Genomic DNA, 27,828 nt, shown 5'->3' with positions numbered 1-27,828 from the left:
AATGATGGTGATGATAATAGTGGTCCTTTCACCAAAAACATGAATGACCAGCCATACTAGATAATGCATTATTACACATTATTATTAAATTTGGACCACTTCATTTTTCTTATCAAGTTATTCTTGTTGCTTAAGTAGAGATAAAAAGTGACTAATAAAGCTTGTTAAAGAATCAAGGTTATCATTAGAGAATATAAGGAAGGGAGAAATAATGATGTTAAATAATTGTGAACTTTGAGACTTTGTAGAATGAAAGTATATTAACATAATAATAAGAATATTCTTACTGTGTTTTTTTCATTATGACATTCTTATTTTATGAATTATGTTCTTAAATAAAAATGGTGAGAGAGAAATACGAAGAAGGAGAGAGAAATAAAAAGGTAGATGTTTGGTTAAGAATATAGTAAGTTGTGAAATCCAAATAAGAATAAGAATGATGTTTATCATTATGGGGAAAAATAGATATTATTCTGATTTTATGGAGAAATATAATAAATTATAAAATAATGTTTGTCATTGTGATTACTCTAATGAGTGAAGGGCCAAATTGCATTGTGAATGGAACAAACTAAAATTGGGCCAGAACCAAGCCACATAAGTCCAGCAAAATTGGGAGTGGAGTCAATTTTTAAGGCTGGAAACTGAGCCAATCTATGAAAAGAGGTTGAATCAAAGAAAATTAATAGGGCTTGAAATAATGCTAAGTACAAGAGAAGCACTAGTCCAAGTAAAGAGATGCAGGATCAGACAAGAAAAGTTTTAGACAAACTTCCAGCATTCAGTAATTGAGTCAGCAAAGAAAACATATTTTGTTTATGGACACATTTATATTAGATTGGATTAAAGGTATAGTTTTAATGTATATTAGTGCAGAGTCACATTGGACTTGCTAGTGCAAGGGCTGCTAGATAACAAATGTGACTAAGAAAATTTATACTCATGATTACTGACTCTTATTGTGTTACGAGTCCCACATTGGATAACATAGCTAACTTAATAGGGTATTAAGTCATGAAGTTTTCTTATATAAGTTTTTTGGGTTGAACTATTCTTATATGCTTAAGGCATAACTGGTGGTATTTTAGTCGATGTAAATTCTTAAAATCAAGACAAGGAAAAGTTACTATAACATAATCTTTAGTACTTGGACAAACCACTCCAAATTATGGAGGGTTGAATTTTGTGAGCATTATTTTCTAATGTTGGATAGTGCAAAATCTTGAAGATTGATGTATATATACATATCAAGAACATATTTTAGCTGAAATGTTCTACTTGAGTTGTTAGATAATACAAATAGGAAAATGGAGGTACAAACATTCTTAAACTAAGCCTGCATTCACAAACATACCAATTGAGAAGTTTCACCAAATTAAATTCAAACAGTCATTGGTGTATACACAAAATGCATCCAAAATTCCATTCTTCCAAATATACATATGTTTTAGATAGTAAAGTAACTATGTAAAAAACACCTTACAGATAGTGTACTAGTGTGCCATTTCATTCTTCACACAACAACTTCATATTATCTACACTGTCAATAAGCCATTATCTGTGAACTTGCATGGATGTTCATCTCACTGTGTCAACAAGCTGTTGGACTCGTTGAAAGTAGACACATTAGGCTTAGCCTGCGTTTATCGCGAAAACACTTATCTCCCGACATATCTTTTTTGATAATAACTTACCCTTAGAGGTGTTGCAGAAAGATCCTTCCACAAATTAACTGAAGGATCAGAACCTGAATTGCTGCTTCTAGCATCTCCATTCAGAAAGGTTGTTGTTTTTGAGCTATGAGACATAGAATCCTCCATATTGAGTCTCTTCGAATTCTTCGAAGAAGACCTGCAAGCTTTCAGTTTAGCCTTAGTTGATTCTGTCAAATTCATATAGCTTAGTTTATGAACATCTTTTTCTTCTATTGCTTCCACCATATTTGTAGTAGATGGTAGTGATCCAGATGTACATGAAGTTGATACAGGGCTATCATCATACATGCATTCAGAGCTTTCGGCCGAAGATGATGGAGTCGATTGAGTAAGAGATTTAACTGAAATCCTTTTTGTTACACCATTCATTCTTGATTGGAAAGTCGGAACAAGATCTTCACTTCTCCTAGAGATTGGACTCTCGCATGGCTTTGTTGCCATCCAGTGTTCTAACAAGCTACATCCTAAGCTCTTATTGTCTAGATTGTGATGCCTGAGAGGAGTCACTGCCTTTGAGGCTCTTGAGTTTGGACTTGCACACAGTCTTGGTTGCTATAAGCAAGATAAAAGTTAATCCAAGAACATAAAGAGTACATATCCAAACTCGTCGCTAAGAAAAATTGTCAGTCAAATTAATTCTTCCGAGGGACAAATTACTCCCTATCGAGAAATGTTTTGATTAGTATATAAGATTTTTAGGAATCAAGTAGAGATTTTTCAATCACCAAAGACTAATTGAGGCGTGTGATTTTTAGTAGTGACGAATTTGTGTATTTACTCTAATTTTGACAACTAAATCGTAGTTAAGAATTTCTTAATTTAGTTACCTGTGTGGAGAGAGAGTATGCCATTGCTCTATCCCTCTTAATGGCTCCTTCTTGCCTCATTCTTAGCTTTGTTTTAACTTCATCCACAGTTCCAGGAATTTCACACCATCTTTGCTGAGAATAACAAGTCAAATTATGATATGTTAGTAGCATTTCCTTATACATACATTGACTAGGAAATCATCATTAAACAATGTTACATAATCTTAAAGGCAAATTATAAAAGAACTTATGATATTGTTCATATGATACCTCAGCCTGCTTAACCGGATCGTTCTGGTTGCGATGTGCATCCAATAATTTCTGCACTGCTTTCCCTTCTGGAGAATTCCTCACATTACTTGCCCTGACATGTGCCTGAACTCGAACAAGAGCCTGCATACACCTTAGAGTAACAGCTGCTTGCTTTCTAACTAGCCGCCCTCGAAATATAGCTTGCAGCCTTACCACTGCCCTCAACGCCCTTAAAGCTCGCCTAGCCTGCAATGTGTATAATATAAAAGAAGTAAGGTTAATATTTTAAATGCTAGTATCAACCAAATCACACACAAAAAAACCTTCCTAAAGCTTACAAGCCATAATTCTCTTTAGGAGGACTAACTAGTTGAAGATTCATTTTGACTGAGGTGAGCTAATTTCAAAACACAACTATAAAAGCACCACCTTTTGAACTACATCTACTTAGAAATCTTCTACAACATTTTTTATTAAAATAAGAATCTAATTTTATTAGGAAATTTAATCTAATGAGATTAAGAGGTACAGATCCTGAATTGAACTTGGAATTTCAAACTCAAGGTCATGTAATTTAGCAGAAAATCAAATCTAAGGCCTATTTAAGGATTTGCTACTTAAGGTTAAGGTAATTGACAATTGAGATGCAAATTTAGTAAATCATTCAATGTCTAAAGAAAGCAGAAACACATATAACACAAACCATTTCTGTAATTGGTATAACATATTTAGATAACATTTGGAACAACAACTCACAATTACATACATTTATGTACTCTACTTCAAAGCACAAGTTACCTAGATATTTACCCAGGCTCACATAAATTATCTATTGTCTAGAAACATTGTTAGAAAAAACATTTTTTTGTCACAAAATCCATGCATTGTTTTGAATTAGAGAAGAGTTGAAGTTAGTTATTACCAAGAATGCTCTAAACACAGATTGAATGCGAATTGCAGCCCATTCCTTCTTGATGATCATGAAATCTTTTGGTGGAGCTCTAACCACTGCAGCCACAGCAGCATTATACAAAGAAGATTCACAACACTTGTCAGAAACACCAACACCACATTTCTTCACACACATAGAAGAAGACCCTTCTGAAGAACTCTTCCAAAGCTTCCACTTCTTATTATTATTATTACTCTTATTATGAATATCACTATCCTCACCCTGAACAAAGCATAAACAAAAAAACTAAGCAGTGATTATAGTAAATAGCACAAAAATGAAACATATACATAGTAACTTAGTATGTGAAGTAAAATTTAGTTACTTGATCAGTTGTTGTTGAGGTTTTTCTATGAGAGAGGAGTGATTTAAACCATCTTCCTGAAGCACCCATTGGAGAAAAGATTCAGTTTTAACAAGAGTTGTGGTGTGCTAGTAAATGGAAACAGAAACTGCAAATAGATGATGCAGTAAGAGAAACACAGAGAAAGAGAGAGAGAGAGATTGTGTTTTGTTGTTTTGTTTTTGTTTGACTTTAGAGAATGGAAACGTTGGGTTGTGTAGTTACTATGTTGTGTTGTTTTGAAGTTTGAAATTTTGAAAGGAAATATAAAAGTTAGATCAATCATTCATAACGGTAACCTTATAAAGCCCATTGGAACAAAGCCCAAAGTCCTATATTTTTATTTTTATGATTAGTCATATATTCTCCTACTAAATCCTCATGATAATCTTCCTATATACGAGGAAGTGATACATATAATTTGTAAATCAATTACTGATAAATAAAGTATCAACGAATGTAGCAAAGAATGTGTTTCCTCTTAGAGATACTAGGTCCAAGATATGATTTCCATACTTAAAATAGAACTATTAATTTTAGGATGAGTTTCTAGAAGTTGAATCACATGAACACCATAGAAGCACATATTGCTAATACAATAGTTCACTTCATTTTGGGCAACTACAAAATTTCAGGCCTCAAAGTTAACACAAAAAACATTGGCCCAGTTGGCTAATCCATTTGAATTTTCTCAAAACTAGTTCTTCAATGAAAGTTAATAGTGTCATTGCTAGGCAAGGTACATATTCCATACACACTTTGATACTAGTACGACATTGATTTAATGGTATAAGAAGTTACCGAATCTATGAGAATCATACTAGTAAATGTTAATTTAATGGTATAAGAACTTCCCGAATCTATGAGAATCATACTAGTAAAATGTTGATTTAGTGGTATAAGAACTTACCAAATCTATGAGAATCATACTAGTAAAATGTTGATTTAGTGGTATAAGAACTTACCAAATCTATGAGAATCATACTAGTAAAATGTTGATTTAGTGGTATAAGAACTTACCAAATCTATGAGAATCATACTAGTAAAATGTTATAAGTTTGATTATTAGGAGCTGTTATATAATCACAAACATTTAGAAAATGATTATTTCTTTACTAAGATACCTTATTTATACCAATTTTTTTATATAATCAAAATATTGTTTTCTTCAAATAATTTTTGTATCTATTTTTTGCTATTCAATTGTTTTATTATTTCAATACTCAATCTTCTTTTTCTACCGAAAACTGTGTAGAATTATAGGTAGAAAAAAATTTCCTATGACTAATTTGATCAATGATCATTACCAAATATTAAAAAAACAATTTTCTGGAAAGAAAAATAAAAAAAAATATAAGACAAACTTCAAGATGCTGTATATTTGGGTTCTAATGGGTTGTGTATGTAACTATATATGTTGATCAATGGTCAGAAGTACTGTAACAGCAGAGAGGTCACTGGTAACTGTTTCTATTAGTTACCAAATGAAATATACTATCTGTGAGACAGTGACTAAGGTTGCTCCGAGGTAGTTAGATTTACAATAGCACAGAAAACAAAATTATCAGAAGTTAATAATGTGTGAATAAATAATTAAAAGTGCTAATTACCTAAAACAATATTTTTCTTTTAAGAGTGTTTATTGGGTCAAGTAAGCTTGTGTTTCCTTGGAATTATTACTCAATCTTTTTCATTGTGTAACTTGGTGATTAATTTGTAACATCAGTTAAAGAAATGGAGTAATGGATTCTTTATTAGAAATGGCTATAAGTGACATCATTACGTGACCCCTGCATGGTGAAATAGTAGTAATAAACTTATTTTATACGCAATGTACAAATAATTGGTGGAACATCAACATTTGATGTCACTAGACACTAGTTAAGGAATAGATCAGAGAATTTCTTAGGTCTGTTCAAGTTATCTGTTATTGGTTGGGACAAAGAAAGTTTGCATGCTTTCTCCTTGCTCTCATCTTTAGTTATAGTAAAAGTGTAAAACAATACTAAAAATTGTTTAAAAATATTATGTAATTATGTGACATTAGCTTCTTTTTCATTGGATTCATATATAATATTTCTTTTTATTGAGAGTTTATTCATCAAATGAAAACTCAACGTGATTATCACATGAACTATTTTTACACCAAGAATCATTGCATTCTTTTGGTTATTCTTTCTTATCCTTACCCTTTGAGGAAAAAATGAGTATACATATTACATAGGACCTACCAAGTTTGAGAGAGACTAGAAAAACAACTGTACCTAAACAGAAGTTAAGTCTTTTAAGCACTTGAAAATTGATGCTAAATGCTACATTTGATGTTTTATGCTACAAAGTTGACGTCATCATACCCCTCAACACTTCATTCTTAACTCTATGCAGCTACCCTAATTTCTATAGCCACTAAGAAAAGGGGAAATTATTAACGGAATATGGTGTATTAAGTACATCACAATTAATGCATGTTCAATTATTTCATACATTATTCATTTGGGTATATATTTAAACTAAATATGATATGTGAAATAATAAACAAACTCCATACATGATATGATACACAAAGTTAATCAAAAAAGGCTGATAACTATGATCTTAACAATCTCTTGTACTATTATTATTCAGTGAGTAATTTGTATTATTGTTTTTCAAACCATATAACATTGCTCTTAACTAAAGAGCAAGAAAAAAACTCAATAGTATATGGGGTCGTGCCTATTTTAGTCTTTACATGATTGGTGAAAGTCGTGTAACCAGTGTTCGACTGATTTTTTACTAAACTTTCTCTAACATCTCCATCATTTATATATCTTGTGTAAGTGCTTACTCTCACATAGACACTGAATTGGTGAGTCTATTAGAGTACAAGAACACTCACATTCTAATTCCTAATAAAGCTTAACAGAAACACAACTTCACTTATAGTGAAACTGAGTAACTGACCCTCTATGTTAACTAACCTCAAGTACCCATTCTTTCTTATCAACTATATCATCAATGGTTCCTCATTAAATGAAATGTACCAAAAGAAAAGAACTAATAATAATGGTGCCCCTTGAAACTATAATAAATTTATGTAACTAGAATCTGATATATTCATTAAATGAGGGGTAGTGAGGGACAAAAATCTTCTGTCCCAAACTCTGTCACAGATCAATTATATTATGTCACATCAGTTAAAAAAATTAAATATTTATAACTTTATCAATTTTACTTTATTGTGATTGGTCAGAGATGTGGTTAGGGACATGACTGGGGACAGCAGATTCCCATCCGGGTAGTGAGTGAGTGTCCCAACTCCCAAGTAGGATATTAGTGAGGGGACTAGTCTGTTCCCTAACAACCAACCCTTAAAAAGTTGACACTAGTACCACTGTTATTTCATTTAATTAAATCATTTCCTTTTGTTATTTCAGATTCATTGAGAGATTTGGATTTTGGGATAGCTTGATTGTGATTTCACCTTCTTCTTTTGTTAAAACTCAAAAGTTGTTTTTAGGGTAATTTAGCTTGTTTAGGAAAATGTATACAAAACCCTAAAAACTGTCTTATGGGAGATAACAAAAACACTAAGAGGAGTTTTAACTTTCATGTTTATTTTAAAAAATTGTTAGCTTAATGTTATACCAAATTACTAATTATTATTTTTTTATGTTTAAAGTTATCTATCAAATATTATTATGAGTAAATCACCTAAAGAACGACAACCCACTACATAGACTTTGAGATGTATGAGAGTGTAAATATATATAGTTTTGTCCTTATAAGAGGAGAATTTATTTGCAAGATTTGAACTTGTGACCTTATGATCACCTATCAAAAATTTAATCTAAAAATTAATTACCAACTTAATATTGTTAACATATTCAAACAATTTTATACCCTTGTTATAATTTACAATAGAACATTTTTTACTTAGTAGAAATCAAATAGATTATTTTAACACTGTTTTTTCAACAAACTTATCTAAATATGTAGCTTATTCTAATATTTGATTATTATTAAAAATAATCTAATGTTTACCATAAATCCAAACTCATTGATTCATATAAACAAGCACTGTGCCATTGATTTATTTGTTCCGTATATGGCTGTGAAAGCAAAAAAGCATGCATAAAGGACAAAGGCTCTGCAGTCTAGGGTGTCAAAATTATTATTTTTGATCTGAAATATGTCAGATAAATTATAAGGTGTTGCAGAAGTTTCAGGCCTAAAAAGGGTGCTTTTATTCTTGCACTACTCTTTTTGATTTGTTTGAGAGAGTGAAAAAGTTTTAGCTTTAGCTTTTTCTTGTATTGAAAGCTAAGCAATCCTAGTCTTAGGAGTTTCCGAGTGATCATTTGTCAAATGAAGGTGAAACTTGTTGAACTTGTTAACTGTGTCACAAGAAACCATACAGAATCACTTGCTTCTGAAGCTAAATTTCTTAGCTTATACAAAATAAAAAGTTGAGTTTTTCTGCTTTGTCTCTTCTTATATATAATTGCAGTAATCATGGTTTGCTTCTACTTGTGTGAGTGATTCAAAATCAACATTTCTTTCTCACAAATATTCATCATTTGAGCTTTTGAAAAGAATGAAAGGAAGATTCTTCTGTTGTTTCCTGGTAGCACTGCAAATAGTGAGTTTGGTTTCTGAAGCAAGTAGGCATTTTCCTTCTCCACCTGATAGCATGTCCCATCAAGGTTAGTTAATCATTTTGATCATTGACTTCTTTCCATTACCTGTTAAATCCTTACTTTTCATTGCAATTAAGTACTTATTATATATACTTCAGCTTCAGCTTTTTTGTGTCAGTCTATTTTCCTCACTAAAAAGGGGAGGGTATAGTTTTAACCTTAAGTTCAACACTAATCAATTATTTGTAAATATATAACTTAAAAAGTAAGTGTTTCTTTCTTCTATCTTATATTTTTGTGGTGGAATCGAATTTGTAGGAGTATATATCATTTCTGTACTAAATACTTTATTATCTTTAAAATCATTACACTAATTAATGAGTATCTGATTGATAAAATTTATTTCATTATTAGACTCTTAACTATCTTCTGTCATATATGCTTCATCAGGCCTAGAAGAGGCACCAGCACCACATTCTTCACAACATTACACTAAAGATTTACAAAAGGTGTCTTTTCTCCCTTCCTTACTATAGTCGTAGAGTTGATCTTCCAACCGAAAATCAGGTCGCAACAACTAAATTTGCATGTTGGTGCTATAGGTATCGTACTTAACATATTGACCTACCATGCCTAATTTAAATTTCCCTCCTTGTTAAAGGGCTCAATGGTCAGAGAAGATATGTCAGAAATAGAGAAAGAAATATATGATGGAGGAGTAAACAGAATAGGGTCAAGTCCACCAAGCTGTGAGCACAAGTGTTATGGTTGTACTCCATGTGAAGCCATTCAAGTGCCTAGAACTAACAGAAGGAACATTAATTTGGGTATTCAGTACACAAATTATGAGCCTGAGAGCTGGAAATGCAAGTGTGGTGTTTCATTCTACAGCCCTTGAATATTGTTCATACTCATTCAATATAGTTCATCTGCTTAATTATGTCTTTCAGCTTCATACTAATTTGTTATCTCCTTGTACAAATCTCATAATTCAAAGGACTTTAGTAAGTCATAGTTGTGACTATGGTTATGGTAAATGGTAGACTTACTTACAAGCATTAAGGACCCTTTTCCTTATTTCGTTAAGAACAACCATTATGGTTGCTCTAAGTGGCCAACCTTATGTTTTTGAGCTTATTTGAATAGAATTATAACTTCTAACATATTAAAATTTAGACCCTCTTGGTTAAGTGATGCACTAGTAGAAAATGAATCATTTTTGTGATCATGCTTGATCAACTAACTTATTCACAAGTAAGCCATTATTTGACATTAGATGTTTTCGGGAACTGGACAAGATAAAGTTGAAGAAAAATGAAATTGGAAAACATACATATATTTCATCAGCAAGTAGACATGTCACAAAAACCAAAGTTGCATGCGCATGGTTTGGTCCATTTCATTTGCTTGGCCTTAACTACTTTATCCTAGTTTTTAGTCTATGAAATGTTATGATCACGTGTAACTAAGACATTCTTCAGTAAAATTGGTGTATTTACCAATGTAATAGCTACATTTCCCCACACTGAAGCTGCAAGCTGATTTAACCATAGTTCAATACCCACACACACTTGTTCATTAAGAATTATTTTGTTCTTGTTTTCAGATCAATATAACATGTGATTCACACATGAGTTTTTCATTATTGGATTACCATTGAAGTAAAATATATAGGACCTTCCATTCACAACCATGAATCTTGAATTCCATTCAATCCTAAACAAAAGATTATCATATATAAAAGTTCATATCTCATTTTCCTAATCATTCCCTATCTCTTCAGTTAAAAGCTAATAATTCAGAAAGACAAAAAAGATGTATACACCAACAGTGTAAGAGTTTTTTACACTGTCACTCCATTATCTACCATTCATTTTCAATTATGTTTGACTTTCACAAAAAGTAATCCAAATGAAGGGTGGATGATACACTGATTATACATAGTTCTTTACACTGTCGGTGCATCAATATTACACTCATTCAGAAATACTTACCATAAATAAAGGACAAAATACTAAACTACATAAAACAACCATAAATAAAACAAACATTTCATTATGCAGATCTGATTAATATTTCTTGTTACTAAATAAATAAACCTATTCATTTGAAATTTTCAGTGTTAGTTAGTTTGAACCCACATTTTCGGCTATCATAAAGGTTAAAATTACTAGAGTTCTAATATAGAGTAACATCTTATATTTACCAAATTGCCCTTGTCTTACCCAAACAAAAATCCAGTCATTACAGTTATTATATACATACAAATCTCCAAATTCCAAGCACTCTATATTCATTGTTTTTTCCATAAATGGCGTACTATGTAAGTCTCTCTCTCTTTTACATTTATATTCTAATAATTCTCATGGCATTGACATAATCTCATCGTGACAATGTAATATAGCTGAAGATTACATGCATATTATATCCATCTGCTACTTGTATCAATTCTTTCATATAATTATCATTGATAGGTAAAGATTGAAGCTTATCACCCTTAGTTTGGAGAATACAAATTCAAAATCTTTTCTTTATCAGTGTTTGGTTGGATACTTAGATCATCATGTGATTTGGAATTTGAACAATGATATATGATAATATAATTCCACATGGGAAGGAACCCAAATAGTGGTTATAACTTATAAGAATTGGATATATCCCTCACCCAATGGCTAGTTTGGAAAACATTCTAACTGAGAATTACTCCTTATATTGAAATTCATTTGTTCCACTTAGGGAGTTGTAATGTCTAATGCCATAACCACTTAGTACATAACAACTTGGTGAGAACTAATATCAGACAATAGTTCTCTATTTAAACTAACAAAATGTCGGTCTAGTGGTGTAAGACCTTACTGAATCCTAAGGTTGAGGGTTCAATTTATGGGAGCGATACTTGTTGGGAGAGGCAGCCGACCCGCCACGGACCCCTAAAGGGATTAGTTGCTTAGTACTTACCCAAAAAATATGAGTGAATGTCTTTCATAATAGCAAAAAAAATAGCTCTAATTTTAAAATGTTTTTGTCATATGGCAAAGAATGATGTTGAACTTGAATAGCAATTGATTTGAAGATTGTGAAAGTTGTATCATTTCATGAGTTGTTGGCATGTTGTTTGATCTATATATATAGGGTTCATCATGTCCTTCAATAAAGAATATTCTTCTATTGGATTCAGAGGGAAAGCGTGTGGCAGTGAAGTATTTTTCTGATGACTGGCCAACAAACAGTGCAAAGCTAGCTTTTGAGAAGTTTGTGTTTACTAAGACTCTTAAGACAAATGCTCGCACAGAATGTAAGCATCAAAGTTTGACACTCATCACAAAATGTAGTCATATAATTTTGTTGGAAAGTGATTCTTGTACAACAATTTTCAGACAACAAATGTTACATCTGAGATATTCTTTTGACATTTGAAAGTGAGTCCTACATGGAATATAATAAGGGAATGGACCAACTTCATATATAGTAAGAGAAAGATTATTCTCAACATCAATTTGTTGTTATTGACAAATGAACAAACTTTTGTTAGCATTAGTAGAATGATTATTCTTGTTAAATGTGGCATTAAAAAAGGTTGCTCTCAATTTCATTAGCTGGAGCATGATTTTGGAAGTGGATATCTTGGTTTCATGTTTATCATGTTTCTTTCATAACTGATACATTGATTCTTATTATCTACAGCTGAGATAACATTACTTGAGAACAATATCATTATCTACAAATTTGTTCAAGACCTACATTTCTTTGTTACTGGTGGAGATGAGGAAAATGAGATCATTTTAGCTTCAGTTCTTCAAGGTTTCTTTGATGCAATAACCCTTCTGTTGAGGTATTTTATTCTGTCAAACTTAGCTATCTAGATTTTAAATATGGATGCTCTTTTACTCATCATACTATTGTTTAATATTAATTAAAATTAAACTTTTTGTGCCATTTTCAGGAATAATGTTGACAAAAGAGAGGCACTTGAGAACTTGGATCTCATTCTTTTATGTCTTGATGAGATTGTTGATGGAGGGTATGCACTTGTTTTTAGTCAAAACTTGTTACTTGCATAAAAAGTTTAGTTTATTTAAAAAATATGTATTCAATTGAAGGATGATACTTGAAACAAATGGACCACTTATTGCTGAAAAAGTGACCTCCCATAATGTGGATGCTGATTCCCCCTTATCTGAGCAGGTAATGCAACCATCCTTCAATTTAGTTGCTTTCTTTGATTTCATATTATTGAGAATATTCTTGGGAGCGACACTTGTTGGGAAGGGTAACCACGAATCCTGAAAGAAATTAGTTCCTTACCCAAAAAGGTGAGAAGATACTATTAGTAGTAACAAAAAATTTTATTACAGACAACATGGCTTGTCATATAGACCTGAACCTGTGAGCTAGATTTATTCCTTAAACCATGTTGCTTTTGAGAACACTGAACTGCTATTATATTTTCATTGGTATGAGGGAGTGACTATAAGGCTTGAACATGCAAACTAGCCAAATCCTTCACAATTAGCCCATCCTAGTGGCATAAATAATCTAACTCACATTTTGGCAAGGTTAACTTTGCTGTGTGTATATCAAATTTATGATTTTTGATGGACAAATATTAGAATAAGAATAGCATATTACTATGATGATTGATCTTCCATCTGACAGTGAATTTCTGGTGTTGCAGACACTCACTCAAGCATGGGCTACAGCTAGAGAACATTTGACAAGAACCCTTTTAAAATGAGGAGTTTAGTTACATTTGAGCCTTTCTTTTCTACCTAAACAGTTGTTTTATCCTCTTAATTATAGCAGCAATATGATCACTCTATGATATTGCGGATCTAGGTAAAAAAGAATTTAATCATGTAGGGAATAAACATTTAGGGCCAAATTTATTCATCTGAATTTTTCTATGAGGAATTCATTTACACCCAATTTAAGTTATACTAGTTACACTCAATCTCAGTCATTCATCTTCTATTTTATGTTTCATAAACATCTTTTTCATTGAGAATCAAAACCAAGCAAATGTAGTTAAAAATAGAAACTAAAAAGTACTTGTTTATTCATGTTCGATCAAAACTATAATTAGCATTGACATGCTCTCCCACTGTATCCACTACCATCATTTAACATTCAACATCTATAACATTATTACAACTACATTGCCCATAATAAAATTTAACTTTAAACATAACCTCGCCTAGAACTTAAAAATACATAAATAGTATCTTACTAAAAATTGACATATTTCGTTACTCATAGACTCCAATAAGATTGCATGAACAAAATTCTATCCTATCTTTTCCTCAAACAATAAAGAATTACCTTACAGAAATCAACTGCAACGAGTCCTAAGGAGTAAAACTTACAGCACTCCCCAATTTGTCTAAATATCTCAGTAGTAAAATACCAGAGTTTGCAAAGTATTAAACTAGTTAACTTGCAAGGTAGCTTGAACAAATCCATTTATCTCCATTATATTTATTTAGGCAGTGTCTTCTGTGTGCCAAACTCGAATTGGAATTAAGTCATATCTAAATATATGTAGGAAAGAAGATAAGGACAAAACTACAATTAAGTTTGAGATATAAATACATGCAAATATTTCAAATGCTAAAAAATTCTAAAAGTATTCCAATATATACAATATATAATTAAGCTGACTTCTGAGTTGAGTTAGCTCATATTAAACAAATTTCCTTAAAACCTAGTTTGAATTAATAAGGGCAAGCTCATTTTGGCTCTAGTGTAACCTTGTACCCTGAGAGTATTAGAATAAACCTAACATGCAGTTAGAAATTTAAGCATATGTTTGATTTGGTAGCCAACAAGGCAACATAAGTTCTAGAACCTGCTTTGTCGTTATCTAAGAAATTCAAGAAACCACAAGTTTTGCAAAAAAATTAGATGCAATGCATTTTTTTTTTTCTGTTTTCCAATTCCAGATCTGAATGATACACGCAAACCTGAGGAGTGGTAATGCTGCAGCAGCCATGTCTTTTGGGAGCAGAGTATGGTTTACTGATCTTGGAACATCAATCACTTCCAATAAGGATGGTATCTTCCATTTGCAGGACTCTCGTCCTTCTCAGCCACTTTGCCACTGTCATAGCCAAAAGTGCCATTAAAACCACCAACTCTTCCATATGCATTGCCATCTCCATATGTAGCAATGGCACCATAGCCACCAGGATTAACATAAGAATTGACTCCATAACCACCAAAGCAATACATTGGCCCCCCATACCCAAATCCATAACCATATCCACAATAGCCACCATATGCAGTTGCAGAGTTTCCACCGTAGCTACCATCAAACTGGCTATATGCCCCATTCATGCCAGAATCTGTATATGGTCCACCTCTTCTTCCAATATTATGACCTCTAGAATTATGACCACCAAATCCATTCATTTCATTGCCGAAACCAACATATGACTTTCGTGAGGTGCTGCTGTAATCAACTCCAGATCGTTTGGGCTCGGCTCTCTTAATTTCAACCTACAGTCCAACGAGGTTATCCAAAAGAATAAACAAATAAATAACATCAGCTTCTGTTTGGAACAATATGAACAATTTTACTTTCAATAGTTTGACTGACCTGCTTGCCTCCAAGTTCATGTATTATTCCCGCTGAAACAACCTTTTCCACTGAATCTTCACTGTCAAAAGTGACAAATCCAAAGCCTCTAGAGCGCCCAGTCTGATAATCTAGCATGATTTGGTGCTCAACAATATTCCCATAAGGTGAAAAGTATTCCTTCAACTCATCTACAAATTAAGACATTATAGTCAGAACCCAGAAGACAGATATACAAATTCAACTATAACATGAAGAAAGAAATGATGGCTAGTTTTCTATACCATCTGTTAAAAACTGGGGTATTCCACCGACAAAGATTTTCTTCGTTCTAAAGACTGCAGTAGCTTCCATGTCCCCCCTAGGGACTGTCCTCTTGACTTCAACCTGATAAAACAAAATTGACTTTCTTATCAAGACCAAGAATATGCACTACAATGTGTGAACCAACATCTTTGAAACAAAAACTTACCACTCTGCCATCTATGGTATGCTCCTGTGCCAAAACTTTATCTGCAACAGCTGAATCAGTAAATGTTACAAAGCCAAACCCTCTTGGCCTTCCAGAGTGTTTATCCATCATTATCACTGAATCTACTACTTCTCCAAATTTGTTGAAGTATTTAAAAAATGTCTCTGACAAACAAAAACACAAGACGAGAAATTCATTTACATAAAGCATCATGCATTCATCTTCCATTATCTTCTAGGTTTTAAGTCGTATCCTCATATCGCCTTCCAACAGAAAGCATTTAGGTGAGGTCATAGAAACAAAAGTAACAAATAAACAACACAGTGAGTATGAACAAATAACAGAAATATATAGTATTCTTTTTTTGGTATGCAAATATACAGTATTTTGCATATCCTCTCAAGACCCCACCAGGTAAGAGCATCGTGCATTGGGCTACCCTTTATGAAAGAAATCGTCCTCAATTTGTATATATAGCATAAATCAAAAGTGCGTGGGGTTACTATATGAAACTCTTATTCACATCTCAATCTTGTTGCCGGATATCATTTTGCGCCAAAGAACATAATAAACAAATGTTAATGTAAAATGTGATGGCCACAAAACCACTAACATATGGTAATCCAATAGTAGAATCTAATCATTGAGTTAATTTCAAGCATAAAAGAGACTCCATATCTTACTAAACAAAATGAAATATTGCATTTGAACCTAATTCCACACAGTTTGATGTAAATTAACCAAACACTGATACCATTATAACAGATTGTCAGCAATAATATAAAAACAAATATTCACTACAAAGGAAGAAAAAAAAGCTGAATAAATGATAAAAATATAAAGTAGAAGAAAAATTGAATCCAAAATAAGCAAACAAGATTGGGGAAGAAGTGATAATTAATACCTTCAGAAGTTTCCCAAGAAATGCCTCCAACAAAAAGCTTCCTAAGACAAAAGAAAAACAATAAAAAAGTAACCTTGAAGAAATTAAGGTAACAAAGTTGGTATTAAAACTAACCCTGAAAGCGAATCGTGACGATTGAAAGAGTGGTTTACGTTATGAATGTAGTGATCATGATTAGCATGAAAATTATGGGGTGGTGGATTAAATTGATGGTTTTGAAGAACAATTTCGTCACCATTGTGAGATTCTGAATGAGAGTGTTGAAAAGGGTAATAATCCATGGAACTTGTGAGTGTTGTGAAAAACCTAAAATTATGGTGGGAAATAATATAGTCGCGCTTGTAAATGTATAATCAATAGAAGTTAAAGGAATTAAAGGAATGTATGGAAAAATTATAAATATTATAAAATGAAATTTTATTTATTAGTTATTAATTTACAAGTTACATAAAGAATTAATATAATGGTTTGATTTGGTTGGATGATATATCATTATTCTTACTCAAACAAAAATATTATAAATTAATTGGTGGATGATGTGCTTGTACTAACCGGGTAAAAAACTTTACATTGTTAATGCATAATTTTAAACTCGTACAAAAAAAAAAGGATGCACTTATATTTGAATAAATCATAGAAACAATATTTCCTTCAAGCCTTGTGTTGCACTCTTCCAGTTTTCACTTTGTAGAGGTGGAAATATGAATGCCTTGCATTTCTGTTTCAGATATTGTGTTCCATTCTGCAGTGTCAAGTCTAGCTCCATTTGTTTGATGAAATCATGATATTCTGAGTCATATATTGGACACACTCCACACCCTTTTATCATAATATCATTCTCTTTTTCCCAACTACTACCAGATTGAGCAAAATACTCAAATGTAACCTTTGCCACAAGTTCTTCGATGTTTTCGTCTTGGCGCTCGCAGTTTTGCAGACAACATTGTTCGTCGAACCACATGCACACATGATCAGAAAGAAATTCACAAGCATGTATACTAGACCATGCATTGTTCATCTTGTGTCCAAGGCTAACCCTTTCACCATTACCTGTTTCTAGGTAGCAGTCACATCCAATGAAGTTCTTGTCATTTGATGGAAACTTACCAACAATGACACAGAAGATGAAACCTATAACCTTGGAACATGAAGGAGCAGAAGAGAGATCAATGGTTACTGAAGCCTGTGTTGTCCTGTCCCGGAACGACTCTGGAACTTGATTTCCTGGGTAGATAACATAAGCTGGACCATCAAGGTACTTGGTTCCAATATTTGAGAGATGTTCATATGCCAATTTCTTTATGTCGACAAGCGCGTTTACTCCGATAGCTTTGAGTGAATGTTTATCTAGCTTTACGCAATTTTGGAATGTAGTGTATGACTTATATGCATGTACTAGATCAGTAGTTCTCAAAGGGAACATTACAGTCTCCAAAGATGAGCAATTAGTGGCATATAACTCTTTTATGGATAGTGGAAGTTCTGGTAGAAAATGCAGCCTCTTGCAACCACTTAAGTCGAGTTTTTCTAGTTTCGTAAGATGCTTAATGCTTGTAGGGAATCTCTCAACATTTGTTCCTTTGAGTAACAAATGATGCAATGAACATAGGAGACTTATGTTGTCTGGAATTTCATGTAAGTTAAGACATTCTTCTAGCAGTAGTGTTTCCAAAGACCTTAAACCATTAAATAAGACATGCAGATTTGATGCGTCAAGTTGTATGCAACCATATATACGGAGAACACGTAGCGATCCAAGGTCGGCAACCTTGTCTGGAAGATTGTTTAGGCCTTTGCAGTGATCAAGTGCCAAAGTTTCAAGTTTTTTTAGTCTCCCAATTGATGATGGCAATTCATTGATAGCAGTTGAATTTAAGTTCAAGTCTTTCATGTTCTCTGAAGTCAGTGAAAACTCCTTGAGCCTTGAACAACCACCGAAGTCTTTCATGTTCTCTTAAATGAGTATCGCTTCGAAGACTAGTGAGTGCTTTGCAAAAAAACAGGTTTAATCTTACAAGCTTGTGAAGTGATAAAATAGATGGATGAACATTAAGTAAATTTCTGCAACCAAATAGTTCTATTTCTTCAAGATTTGTGGCCTTTGAAAAATCCGGTAGCTCTAGCAAATGTTTCGAATTACTGAGGTCAATTTTCTTTAAATGCTGAAGATTCTGTGACAAACAAAAGAGACACATTACATAAGCTCACATAATCTCATGGCTGCAGAAATTTAGTCAAAACTATGTAATATATGTACGATGTGTCCATACCTGGATTCCATCCCAAAGTTTTTCGGCTCTGCTCCAAGTCATGTTGAGCTCAACAAGATTTTCTGCACAGAATGTAATAGGCAAGGATTTCAAAGGATAACTAATCCAATGAAAAAGTCTTAGGTCATTTGGCAAAGATTCAAGGCCTTGAGGAAGATACAAGATTTGCTCATCGCCATAAGGTTGCGAAAAATTAAGAAATTTCAATTGTTGCATCCTAGAAAAAACTTGAGGACTTAAGCAAAGTTCACCAATTTTTGACACATTCAGTGTTATGCTTTTAATGGCTTTAGTTCCCTGGCAAGAAAGTAACACACTTTTAATGTATACTATTATTCAAAGGCAGAGTTTTGTGCAAAAGGAATTCATATAATAAACTATGTACAAGATGTTTGATTTTGTACAATGTGAGTTAAAAGTCTTACTGAGTTATTTTTCAATACTTGATGAATATCAGTAGGATCCCATAGCCGGCTGCGTTTTCCGGGGTCATCGATAGATTCTTCTCTAACAATCTCCCAACCCATTTCTTGTATCAAATCATGCATTGATACAATTGATCTTCCTGATCCCTTGGCTTCAACTACAAGGGCTTTGTCTCGAAGGACTTTTAGCCCAATAATTGTCGAGAAACCACAAGCGTCAAGCAGAACTATTATTCGATGTGATTCATATCCTTTCAGAAAACATGCAACATATAGAAATATGTTCTTCTCTTCTCTATCCAACTTATCATAAGTCAATCTCAAAACATTCTGAATTTTTGCATGAGGCATTTTCTTAAGTTTTTGCAATTGACTTTCCCACTCTATTTTCGTTTTACCGTAAAGAAAAGAGCCCAAAACCTTTAAGGCTAATGGATTTCCATTAGCATACTGAATCACCCTTCTTGATAGCTCAATCCACTCCATGTCAAGAGAACTAATTTGTTTGAAGGCATTCATAATGAAAAGCTTAACAGCTTCATCAAAATTTAATGCCTTAGCCTCATAGATGCTATCAACTCTTTTACCAAGCACTTGTTTATCTCTAGTTGTAACAATGATTCTGCTACCGGGTCCGAACCAATCGAGTTCTCCAACCAAATTCTCTAGTTGCTCAGAGTCATTAATATCATCAAGAACAACAAGAACCTTTTTTCGAAGCAGCCGTCTCTTTACATAAGGAGGAACTCCATTAGGCGTACCGATATATAGATCATTTTCCTTTAATAGTATAGACAGAATTTTATTCTTCAAAGAAATAGTTCCATGTTTCTCTGATTCTTCTCTTATGTTTGCCATAAAGCAACACCCTTCATACTCGAAACACAAACGGTTAAATACTGCAGCTGCAATAGTTGTTTTACCAATACCCCCCATGCCCCAAATCCCAATCACACGAACATCTATTGTCGATTTCAGGAACAATAGTGACTCTATATCTGCAATCCGTTCTTCGATTCCAACGAGGTCTGTTAACTCACTTTGGTACATAAGATTCAACCTTGCCAACAAACATTTCACAACTTCTTCTATAAGCTCAACTTCATCCCTATGCAACAAGAAAAAAAGAAAGTGTATCAAAGCTTGATACCATTGTTATTAGTATATTCTTTAATTATTAGGGAATAGTCATAAAACTATCCTAAACTTAGGGACTAAATTGCATGCATATCATAGAATGTTAAGGCATAATGTAATGAAAAAACAATCTAGCTATAAAAGTAAAGATTATAGTCCTTGTTTCCACTTCCATAACCTACCAAAATATGCATCATACAAAGTCAACAAATAAAAAAACAGATACAAATGTTAATAGTGCATGGCATAAAAATAAAATGTAAAAAACTTACCCAAAATTTGATGAATGAAATCCAGAAAGATTAGCAGCTATATTCAAAGCAGATCTCCAATTTTGCAACTTAGACAAGTTCCTTTTCTTTTTCTCATGTATAGCAAATGCATCACCATAAGTCCCTTTCTGATAGCGTACATGAGATGGATCAACATTATAGAAAACTGGAACAACAATTTGTTTATTCCTTGCCATGCACTCAACTATTTTCACAAGCTCTTCCAAGCACCACTTTGAAGAAGCATAGTCTTTTGAGAATATGATCAAAGAAATAAGTGATTGTTCAATAGCTTTTACAAGTGCTGGTGATATTTCATCACCACTCTCAAGTCTATCATCTACGAAAGCATCAACTTGCTTCTGCCTTAGTTCCTTTTTCAAATGGCTGAGAAAACCGTAGCGTATATCTGTGCCTCTAAAGCTAATGAAGACATCATATTTGATTTGAGTTACACCACAGGAAGATGAAGATTCCATTGAATAGTCTGTTCGAGTCGATAAGACCACTATAGACAACTAAGCCTAACTCGAACTCGAGATGTCTGATTAAGCTAGAACAACTTTCCAGTCGATCTACACACTTGAAGGTTGTGTCTATAGTTCTCTACACTTTAGTTCATCAACTCAAGTAAATATCACTATTAGAGTTTCCTCCATATATATTATGGTATAATCTATCTGCATATATATGCCATAGAGAAAGAAAAGCAAAGAAGGGAAATTTATTAATAGTTTCAAGTGCTGTACTAAACTATGACTATATTATTGAACAAAAGTGAATTTACTCACATGATTATCATGATTTTTTGTACCTGCAACCAGAATGAATGAATGAATGAATGGAGATCAGATTAAAATCTTCTGCTTCAGAAGAAACAATAAACAAAGTGCAGAAGATTTTAATAATTGAGGTACATTGAATGCAACTTCTGGGAAGCTTAAATCAGTACATATTCGTCTTTGCATAAAGAGAAGCCGGCCCACTAGGGTGGACTTTTTGTTTGCACTGTTGAGAAACAGACCTATGTTTTCATACTCATCTATACATATATATATATATATATACATATATTCACATAGCTCTAGCTACCTCATGTTATTTTAACTACGTTTCATTTTGGGTTAGAAAATCTAAGCTAAATGATATCTTGAGTGTTGAGCAAGTTGGGTATATGCATTGATGAAAAATGTAAGATATAAGTAACCCTTTTGGGTGAGGATGAGATGAATTGCACATAGGGCAACCATATATATAAATAAGTTTGATAATGAGTTTGCATGTGAAATTGTATACAATTTTTTGTTGTGCAATATGTGGTGTTATGTAATTAACCAATCAACTTCACAAAATAATATTAAAATATTAATTTTTATTTTTATAATTTTCTTTTTAAATGAATGGAGGAGCTTTCTCATTAGATTAAAATACCAAGTAAGACATGTGATTATTATCCTTCATTTAGTACCCTAATACTTCAAGCAAAAACTTGTAGATTATACTTGTTTTTTTGTTAATTTTGTCAGGTTTCTTTTAGGAGATGAAGAAATAAAATACTTGGGTAGCAAAAAGAGCAACAAAAAAATCGTCCACCAAATTGAATTATGGCAGAAAGAATACAAGCTTTTAGTCATTCAATTAGATTAGGCTATAGGCCTCATATGACCCAAGGTAGAACGGTGAGAACCTGTTCTAACTTCTAAGTAGTTTAATGTAGGTAATTTATTTCTTAGCACAAATTATATGTTCTCACTAGATCTTTAAAATCGAGAGCTTGATTCCTGTTAATAATATTTATTGAGAGTGGTAACCACAAACCTTAAAATGATTAGTTCTTTATCTAAAAAGGTAGGGAAATACTCTTGATAATGCCAAAAAATTAAATGATTACTAAAATTTGTGTAATAGATAAATATTTCCATTAGATAGATTATTAACCCAAATTCTTATGCTATAATGTTAACCCTAGCCCTAAGGATATATTTTTTGTTGCTGAAAAGTTAGCCCATAAGGACAAGTAATCAAAAAGAGAGTAGAAAGATATAAAAGGAAGAGTTAATTATACTGACATTCCCTAAGTTTTAGTCCAATTACATAAATTATCCTTCACTTTTTTACATATACACAAACCTCTCATAGTTTTATACTTTCATTATACTGACAACCCCTGCTTGAGAAATAAGTGTAATTTTTTGAATAAAAAATGTGATAAATGCAATTCAGTGTATCTCTATTATACAAATCATCATATAGGAAAAATCCAAATAATATACAAATCAATGTATCTCTATTATTTTTATTACAAAATGCATCAACAATTCTAAAGAGATATTGTTTAAATTGCTCTTACACCATATCGTAAAAAACCAAAAATAATAAAGAGGTATCGACTCATATATATTCTTTTGACTTGTCTCCACAATATATCATGTTTTGTTTAACTTAATTACATTTATCACATCTTTTATTTAAAAGAATGCACTTATTTCTCATGCAGAGGTGGTCCGTGTAATGATATAAAAATTAGGAGTTTGTGTAGGTGTAGAAAATTAATGGGTGATTTGTGTAATTTTGCTAAAACTCAAGGGGTGTCAGTATAATTTAAGAAAAATATTAGATAGTAATGAGGATCTTTTTGTTCAAAAGGTTGAGTTTTGGACACGGTCAAGTCATGGTGGAACCTAGCATTGTCGTGCCTACTTTTAAATGGGCTTTCGTAATTTAAAATATTGAGATAGGCCTATGTCATATAAACTTAGCAAATTAGCATGGTCATCTAATTAGGTATGTTGTTGCGGATGATGTCAATAACGGTGTTTCATCTTATGTCTCAAGTCAAATAAATATTAACATTAAATTAAAAAAATAAAAAAAAATATAGTAAAAAGTAACACTCTAATTAACTTGTAACATAAAATAAAATATTATTTGATATAAGCGATCTTCATCCATGGTTTGATACTTGTTAGTTGTAAAAATGTGACAAACTTGAAGGGGGGAAATATTAATTTATTTTTACCTTTCATGTGAATTTTTTTCATTCAGATGAGTCAAACTTGAGAGCATGCTTAATGGAAATTAGTATGTACCATATGAATCAATCTTCCATATAGAACTAAGTACCAACCATGTGTAATTTTGATATGCTATCCCTTTTACTCTCTTATTTTGGACTAGCCTTTTTCATCAATAACACAATATCACGTTAGTTGATTTTGAGAAAATGTTATTCTTCATCCTTTAATTATGTTATAGAATACTTTCCCACATACATTTGACACATCTACGAGACATAGTGTATGACAACTTTTTTTTGTGGGTGTAATGGATGGTACCGGTAAGAAACTAATTAATTTCGATGTTCATGATTATCCATTTTAATAAATTAAATGTCACTTTTAGAAATTGAATTATTGATATTTACCTTAATACAATATTTCAATATTTAGTAGAGTGTTATACCATTGTATAAACGTTTTGTTGGTCATGACAATTTTCACATATATTTTTTTATTTTATTTTAAAATATTTCCTTATACCATGGGATTTATTTGCACCATCCAATTTTATAGCCACTATATCAAACAATAAGTCATCTACTAATAAAATGTTAGTCTCGTGATATAAGGTTTCATTGAATCCATATATCAATAAAAATGTTCAATGTTCAATTCTTTGGAGCTTAATTTGTTTGAAAAGACAATCACGTATTTACGCACGTCGAAAGAAATTAGTTTATAAAGTGTGGTTACTCTTAATTAAATAAAAAATTATGAGGGGTGAAAATTTAAATCTTAATTAAATAAAAAAGGATGAGTGGTGAAAATTTAAACCTCATTTTTTATATCATATACATTTTACTCCTAATGTTTGATAAATAATTTGCAATATTGACTGGCATCATATTTTACTTTACAATATTCATGTTATGGTGACTCAAATTCTAGTGGGCTTTTGTATTCTAAACTAAATTAGACTGTTGTGTACAATTTTTACTTTCATATTTTTCCTATACCGAACATAGCTTATGTACATTAAAATATTTTGAGGCACTTTCTGTTCCTTATAGATGACGAATAACCTAATGCCACGTGGACGTGTCATTTTCTTCAGTGTGGGAACCAGCATGTGAAAAGCTGTAATCATGCAATGTAATGGAATAAGTGTGGGGAGAGATGACGTGGCTTGATATACTCCAAACAACTATATCTGGTCCGTACACGTGTCATCATCAGATGCACGGTCTGTCTTACCTCAACCGAGTGGAGCCCACCCAAGTCATTCACGATTATATTTTAACGTGAAATATATTATATCACAATGAGTAAGTTGGTGATCTAGTAATATAAGATTATGTTAAATTCCGACTATAAGTATTGATAAGCGTTGCATTATTGGAGGAATTGGAAGTAGGAAACGAGCATCACTAGTTAACTAGAAAGCATTTTTATATAGGGGTTTCTCAAAAAGGAGTTAAAAAATAAAAGGGTATTTGGAAAACTAAAGTTTTATTATTTTTTCAATATGTTAAACACTTAATTTGATGTCTCTAAATTAGAACAACTTCATTCCATTAAAAAACTACTTGGTGCAATGTTTTTTAACCTCTATATATATGCAACACCTTTTGGAATGGCTTTATAAAACAATGAGTGTGCAATAACAGTGTAACACCGTTGAGTTGTTGATTTTCGTGCTAAGTGTTCATCGAATCATTGGGATTAACTAGTACTAATATAGTTGAATATGATGTGTCATATAGATTTGGGATTATTAGTGTATAAAATACCGTTTAATAGGCAAGGCTTGAAGTAATTAACAAGCTTTTACATGTGTGTTGAAATTATAAGGTTCACACATGAAAAGAGAAAAAAAGAAAAATAGTAAATTGTATTGATAGTAATCTGAAAAGCTATCCATTTAATGAAGAAACTAAATATTTGAAGACTTAAAATTAGAAAACATATTAAGAGGAAGTCTTCAAACTTGAGTTGTTATTATAGACCGTGTATAAATTTTTTACACCGATAATGCATAATATTTATAATATATACTATTGCATTCACTTGTGTTCCTTTTGTTTTTCAGTAAATACTATTTTAATGGCATGGATGAGCTGGGAGAGCATATTGAGACTTGGGTTGTGCAAGATCCAATTTTGAAAACATTGATAATTGAGGAATAAAACAAGATAATGACAAAACAAATTTGATTTTCTAATCCCAAATTTTTTACAGGTATGCATTTTGCAGGCAACACAACCTCATCGAATGCTGAAAAAACAGAAAAACAATGCTTGTTCTGATGTACCCACATGCTCATTAAATATTGCAAGTATTAATTACAATAATAAAATATATTCTTATAGTAATCAAATTGTAATATATTTAAAAAACATTCGTAAGCATCATAATTCATAACAAAAGTAGACAAATGGCCCTAAACTAACTAGTGTGGGTTTGGATCAACTTTTGAAGCATGTGATTTTAGATGAATTATATTTTAGACATTATTTTTTGTTAGAATTGAATTTAAAGTAAAATGATTTATATTTTGATATTTTTCATGCTAAAAATAAGCCCATAATGAAACCCACGTAAAAATCTTACCCAAACAAAAAAATATTCAATAGGTTGCTCTTATTATGCACAAACTTGTTTTTTGTGGCTTGAATCATGTTGAATTTTTTATGGTTATATAATGAATTTATTTTAATAAGTTAAGAGTTTATAAATACTTATGTTTGTTGAATGGACTTATTTTAATAAGTTACTAGTTTATAAACTCATATTTGATAAATTAGTTGAGATATTAGATACTTATGTTATTTTACATTTATAACTTATTATATCACTAACTTAAACATATAGATCGAATTGTTGCTAATTATATGATACTCTAGAACTTCTCACACTTTTTGTTAATTGGTATATCCATATAAATAGTAAAATTGTGTTTTGGAGTCACAAATTATTGCAATTTATTGACTATGGAGTCGACATGAGCAGAAGTATTTGCAAAGCAACGTTAGCCCATGTACTAGTGTGAAACTAGATGGTTGAAAATGAGGTTAATAGCATCTTTAATTATTAATATTTTAAATAATTAATCATAATAACCAATATGACATGAAAATGACAAGGCCGACAAAAGTTGTTTTCGTTTAAGATATGGTTCGAATAATAATAAGAAAAATGGAGAGAGGGAACTAGGGATTTGGGTGTTAGGCAACTTTGCCTTTTGTAGATCCATAACCTAACAAAATCCATTTGTTTATTATTTAATTCAAAGAACCATGCAAAAATGGTCAGAAATTTCAGCTTTTTTATAGGCAATAGTTGCAATGATAATGATATGAACCATAGAATATAGAGAAGAATAAAAAAGAAATAGGGGCAAAAGCTTTTAGCCATGCTGGGTTAGGATTTAATCAATGGATCAATCATGTCACTATGAATTGTAGAATGCAGGGAAGAATGAGTCTTAAAGTCTTAAAGAATGGTGCTTATTGTATAATTGTATAATTTTGTTGTTTATATATTCACACTAGGCTACTTAAATGTCATTTTATTTATATTTTCACATGGTGCAGTGATTTTAAATTGTAGTTGGATTGTGCCCGTTTCAAATGCAAGCATTTTTTAGTATTATCTAGAATATTTTCTCACTTTTTTAACTAATTTTTATCGAGATTTATGATTACTCTTTCCAATAAATGTTATTCATATGAATTAAACCCTTAACTTTAGAAATACAACATGGTTTTATGTTACTAAATCAACGTCTTATTAATCTTCAAACGAAAGTATATAACCTTGGAGTCTTAAATTCTTTATTAAAAATGTTTGTGAACATAACACCGACTGATATATGAGCCCATATAGTTGTGATGCAACCTGCTTTGACTACATGATCTTGACTTAAGCTACACCACAATTATGAGTTGAAGCCATTATAATTTTACACCAAGTAATATGATCTATAATTTAAAATATTTCAAGATACATTTTCAAAATTTAATATAACATTGATTTTCATTGGTTCCAAGAATACTATTTCACTGGAGAGAAATAATATATATATA

The 27,828-nt window shown here is 31.8% G+C and overlaps 5 protein-coding genes across 6 annotated transcripts; 2 read left to right on the top strand and 3 right to left on the bottom strand.

The window, feature by feature from the left end:
* On the bottom strand, positions 1,371–4,273 carry LOC109342903 (protein IQ-DOMAIN 1-like). The gene is made up of 5 exons (XM_019580954.1): positions 4,054–4,273; positions 3,699–3,944; positions 2,795–3,022; positions 2,543–2,656; positions 1,371–2,267 (listed from the first exon to the last, which is right to left on the bottom strand). The coding sequence occupies exons 1-5, from the start codon at positions 4,120–4,122 to the stop codon at positions 1,659–1,661; spliced, it is 1,266 nt and encodes a 421-aa protein (XP_019436499.1). The 5' UTR covers positions 4,123–4,273; the 3' UTR covers positions 1,371–1,658.
* On the top strand, positions 8,346–9,913 carry LOC109342907 (EPIDERMAL PATTERNING FACTOR-like protein 6). Of its 2 annotated transcripts, none has more exons than XM_019580959.1 (3): positions 8,346–8,756; positions 9,147–9,199; positions 9,352–9,913. In XM_019580959.1, the coding sequence occupies exons 1-3, from the start codon at positions 8,648–8,650 to the stop codon at positions 9,586–9,588; spliced, it is 399 nt and encodes a 132-aa protein (XP_019436504.1). In that variant the 5' UTR covers positions 8,346–8,647; the 3' UTR covers positions 9,589–9,913. The 2 variants fall into 2 exon arrangements, with proteins under 2 accessions (XP_019436504.1, XP_019436503.1); XM_019580958.1 differs by having other exon boundaries at positions 8,351–8,756; positions 9,141–9,199.
* LOC109342906 (coatomer subunit zeta-1-like) lies at positions 10,893–13,582 on the top strand. The gene is made up of 6 exons (XM_019580957.1): positions 10,893–11,013; positions 11,823–11,985; positions 12,375–12,522; positions 12,634–12,711; positions 12,791–12,875; positions 13,366–13,582. The coding sequence occupies exons 1-6, from the start codon at positions 11,002–11,004 to the stop codon at positions 13,423–13,425; spliced, it is 546 nt and encodes a 181-aa protein (XP_019436502.1). The 5' UTR covers positions 10,893–11,001; the 3' UTR covers positions 13,426–13,582.
* LOC109342904 (heterogeneous nuclear ribonucleoprotein 1-like) lies at positions 14,249–16,978 on the bottom strand. Its single transcript, XM_019580955.1, has 6 exons — positions 16,755–16,978; positions 16,641–16,681; positions 15,737–15,900; positions 15,549–15,651; positions 15,286–15,455; positions 14,249–15,185 (listed from the first exon to the last, which is right to left on the bottom strand). The coding sequence occupies exons 1-6, from the start codon at positions 16,919–16,921 to the stop codon at positions 14,724–14,726; spliced, it is 1,107 nt and encodes a 368-aa protein (XP_019436500.1). The 5' UTR covers positions 16,922–16,978; the 3' UTR covers positions 14,249–14,723.
* Positions 17,150–21,467, bottom strand: LOC109342899 (TMV resistance protein N-like). The gene is given in 5 exon segments (XM_019580947.1): positions 17,150–18,592; positions 18,594–18,811; positions 18,911–19,207; positions 19,336–20,443; positions 20,745–21,467. Coding segments are annotated over 5 exon segments (3,423 nt in total). The 5' UTR covers positions 21,224–21,467; the 3' UTR covers positions 17,150–17,271.

Source organism: Lupinus angustifolius, chromosome LG03, assembly GCF_001865875.1.
Source record: "Lupinus angustifolius cultivar Tanjil chromosome LG03, LupAngTanjil_v1.0, whole genome shotgun sequence".
Lineage (NCBI taxonomy): Eukaryota > Viridiplantae > Streptophyta > Magnoliopsida > Fabales > Fabaceae > Lupinus > Lupinus angustifolius.
The sequence above is the reverse complement of the archived record's forward strand: the minus strand, read 5'-3'. Positions and strand labels throughout refer to the sequence as shown.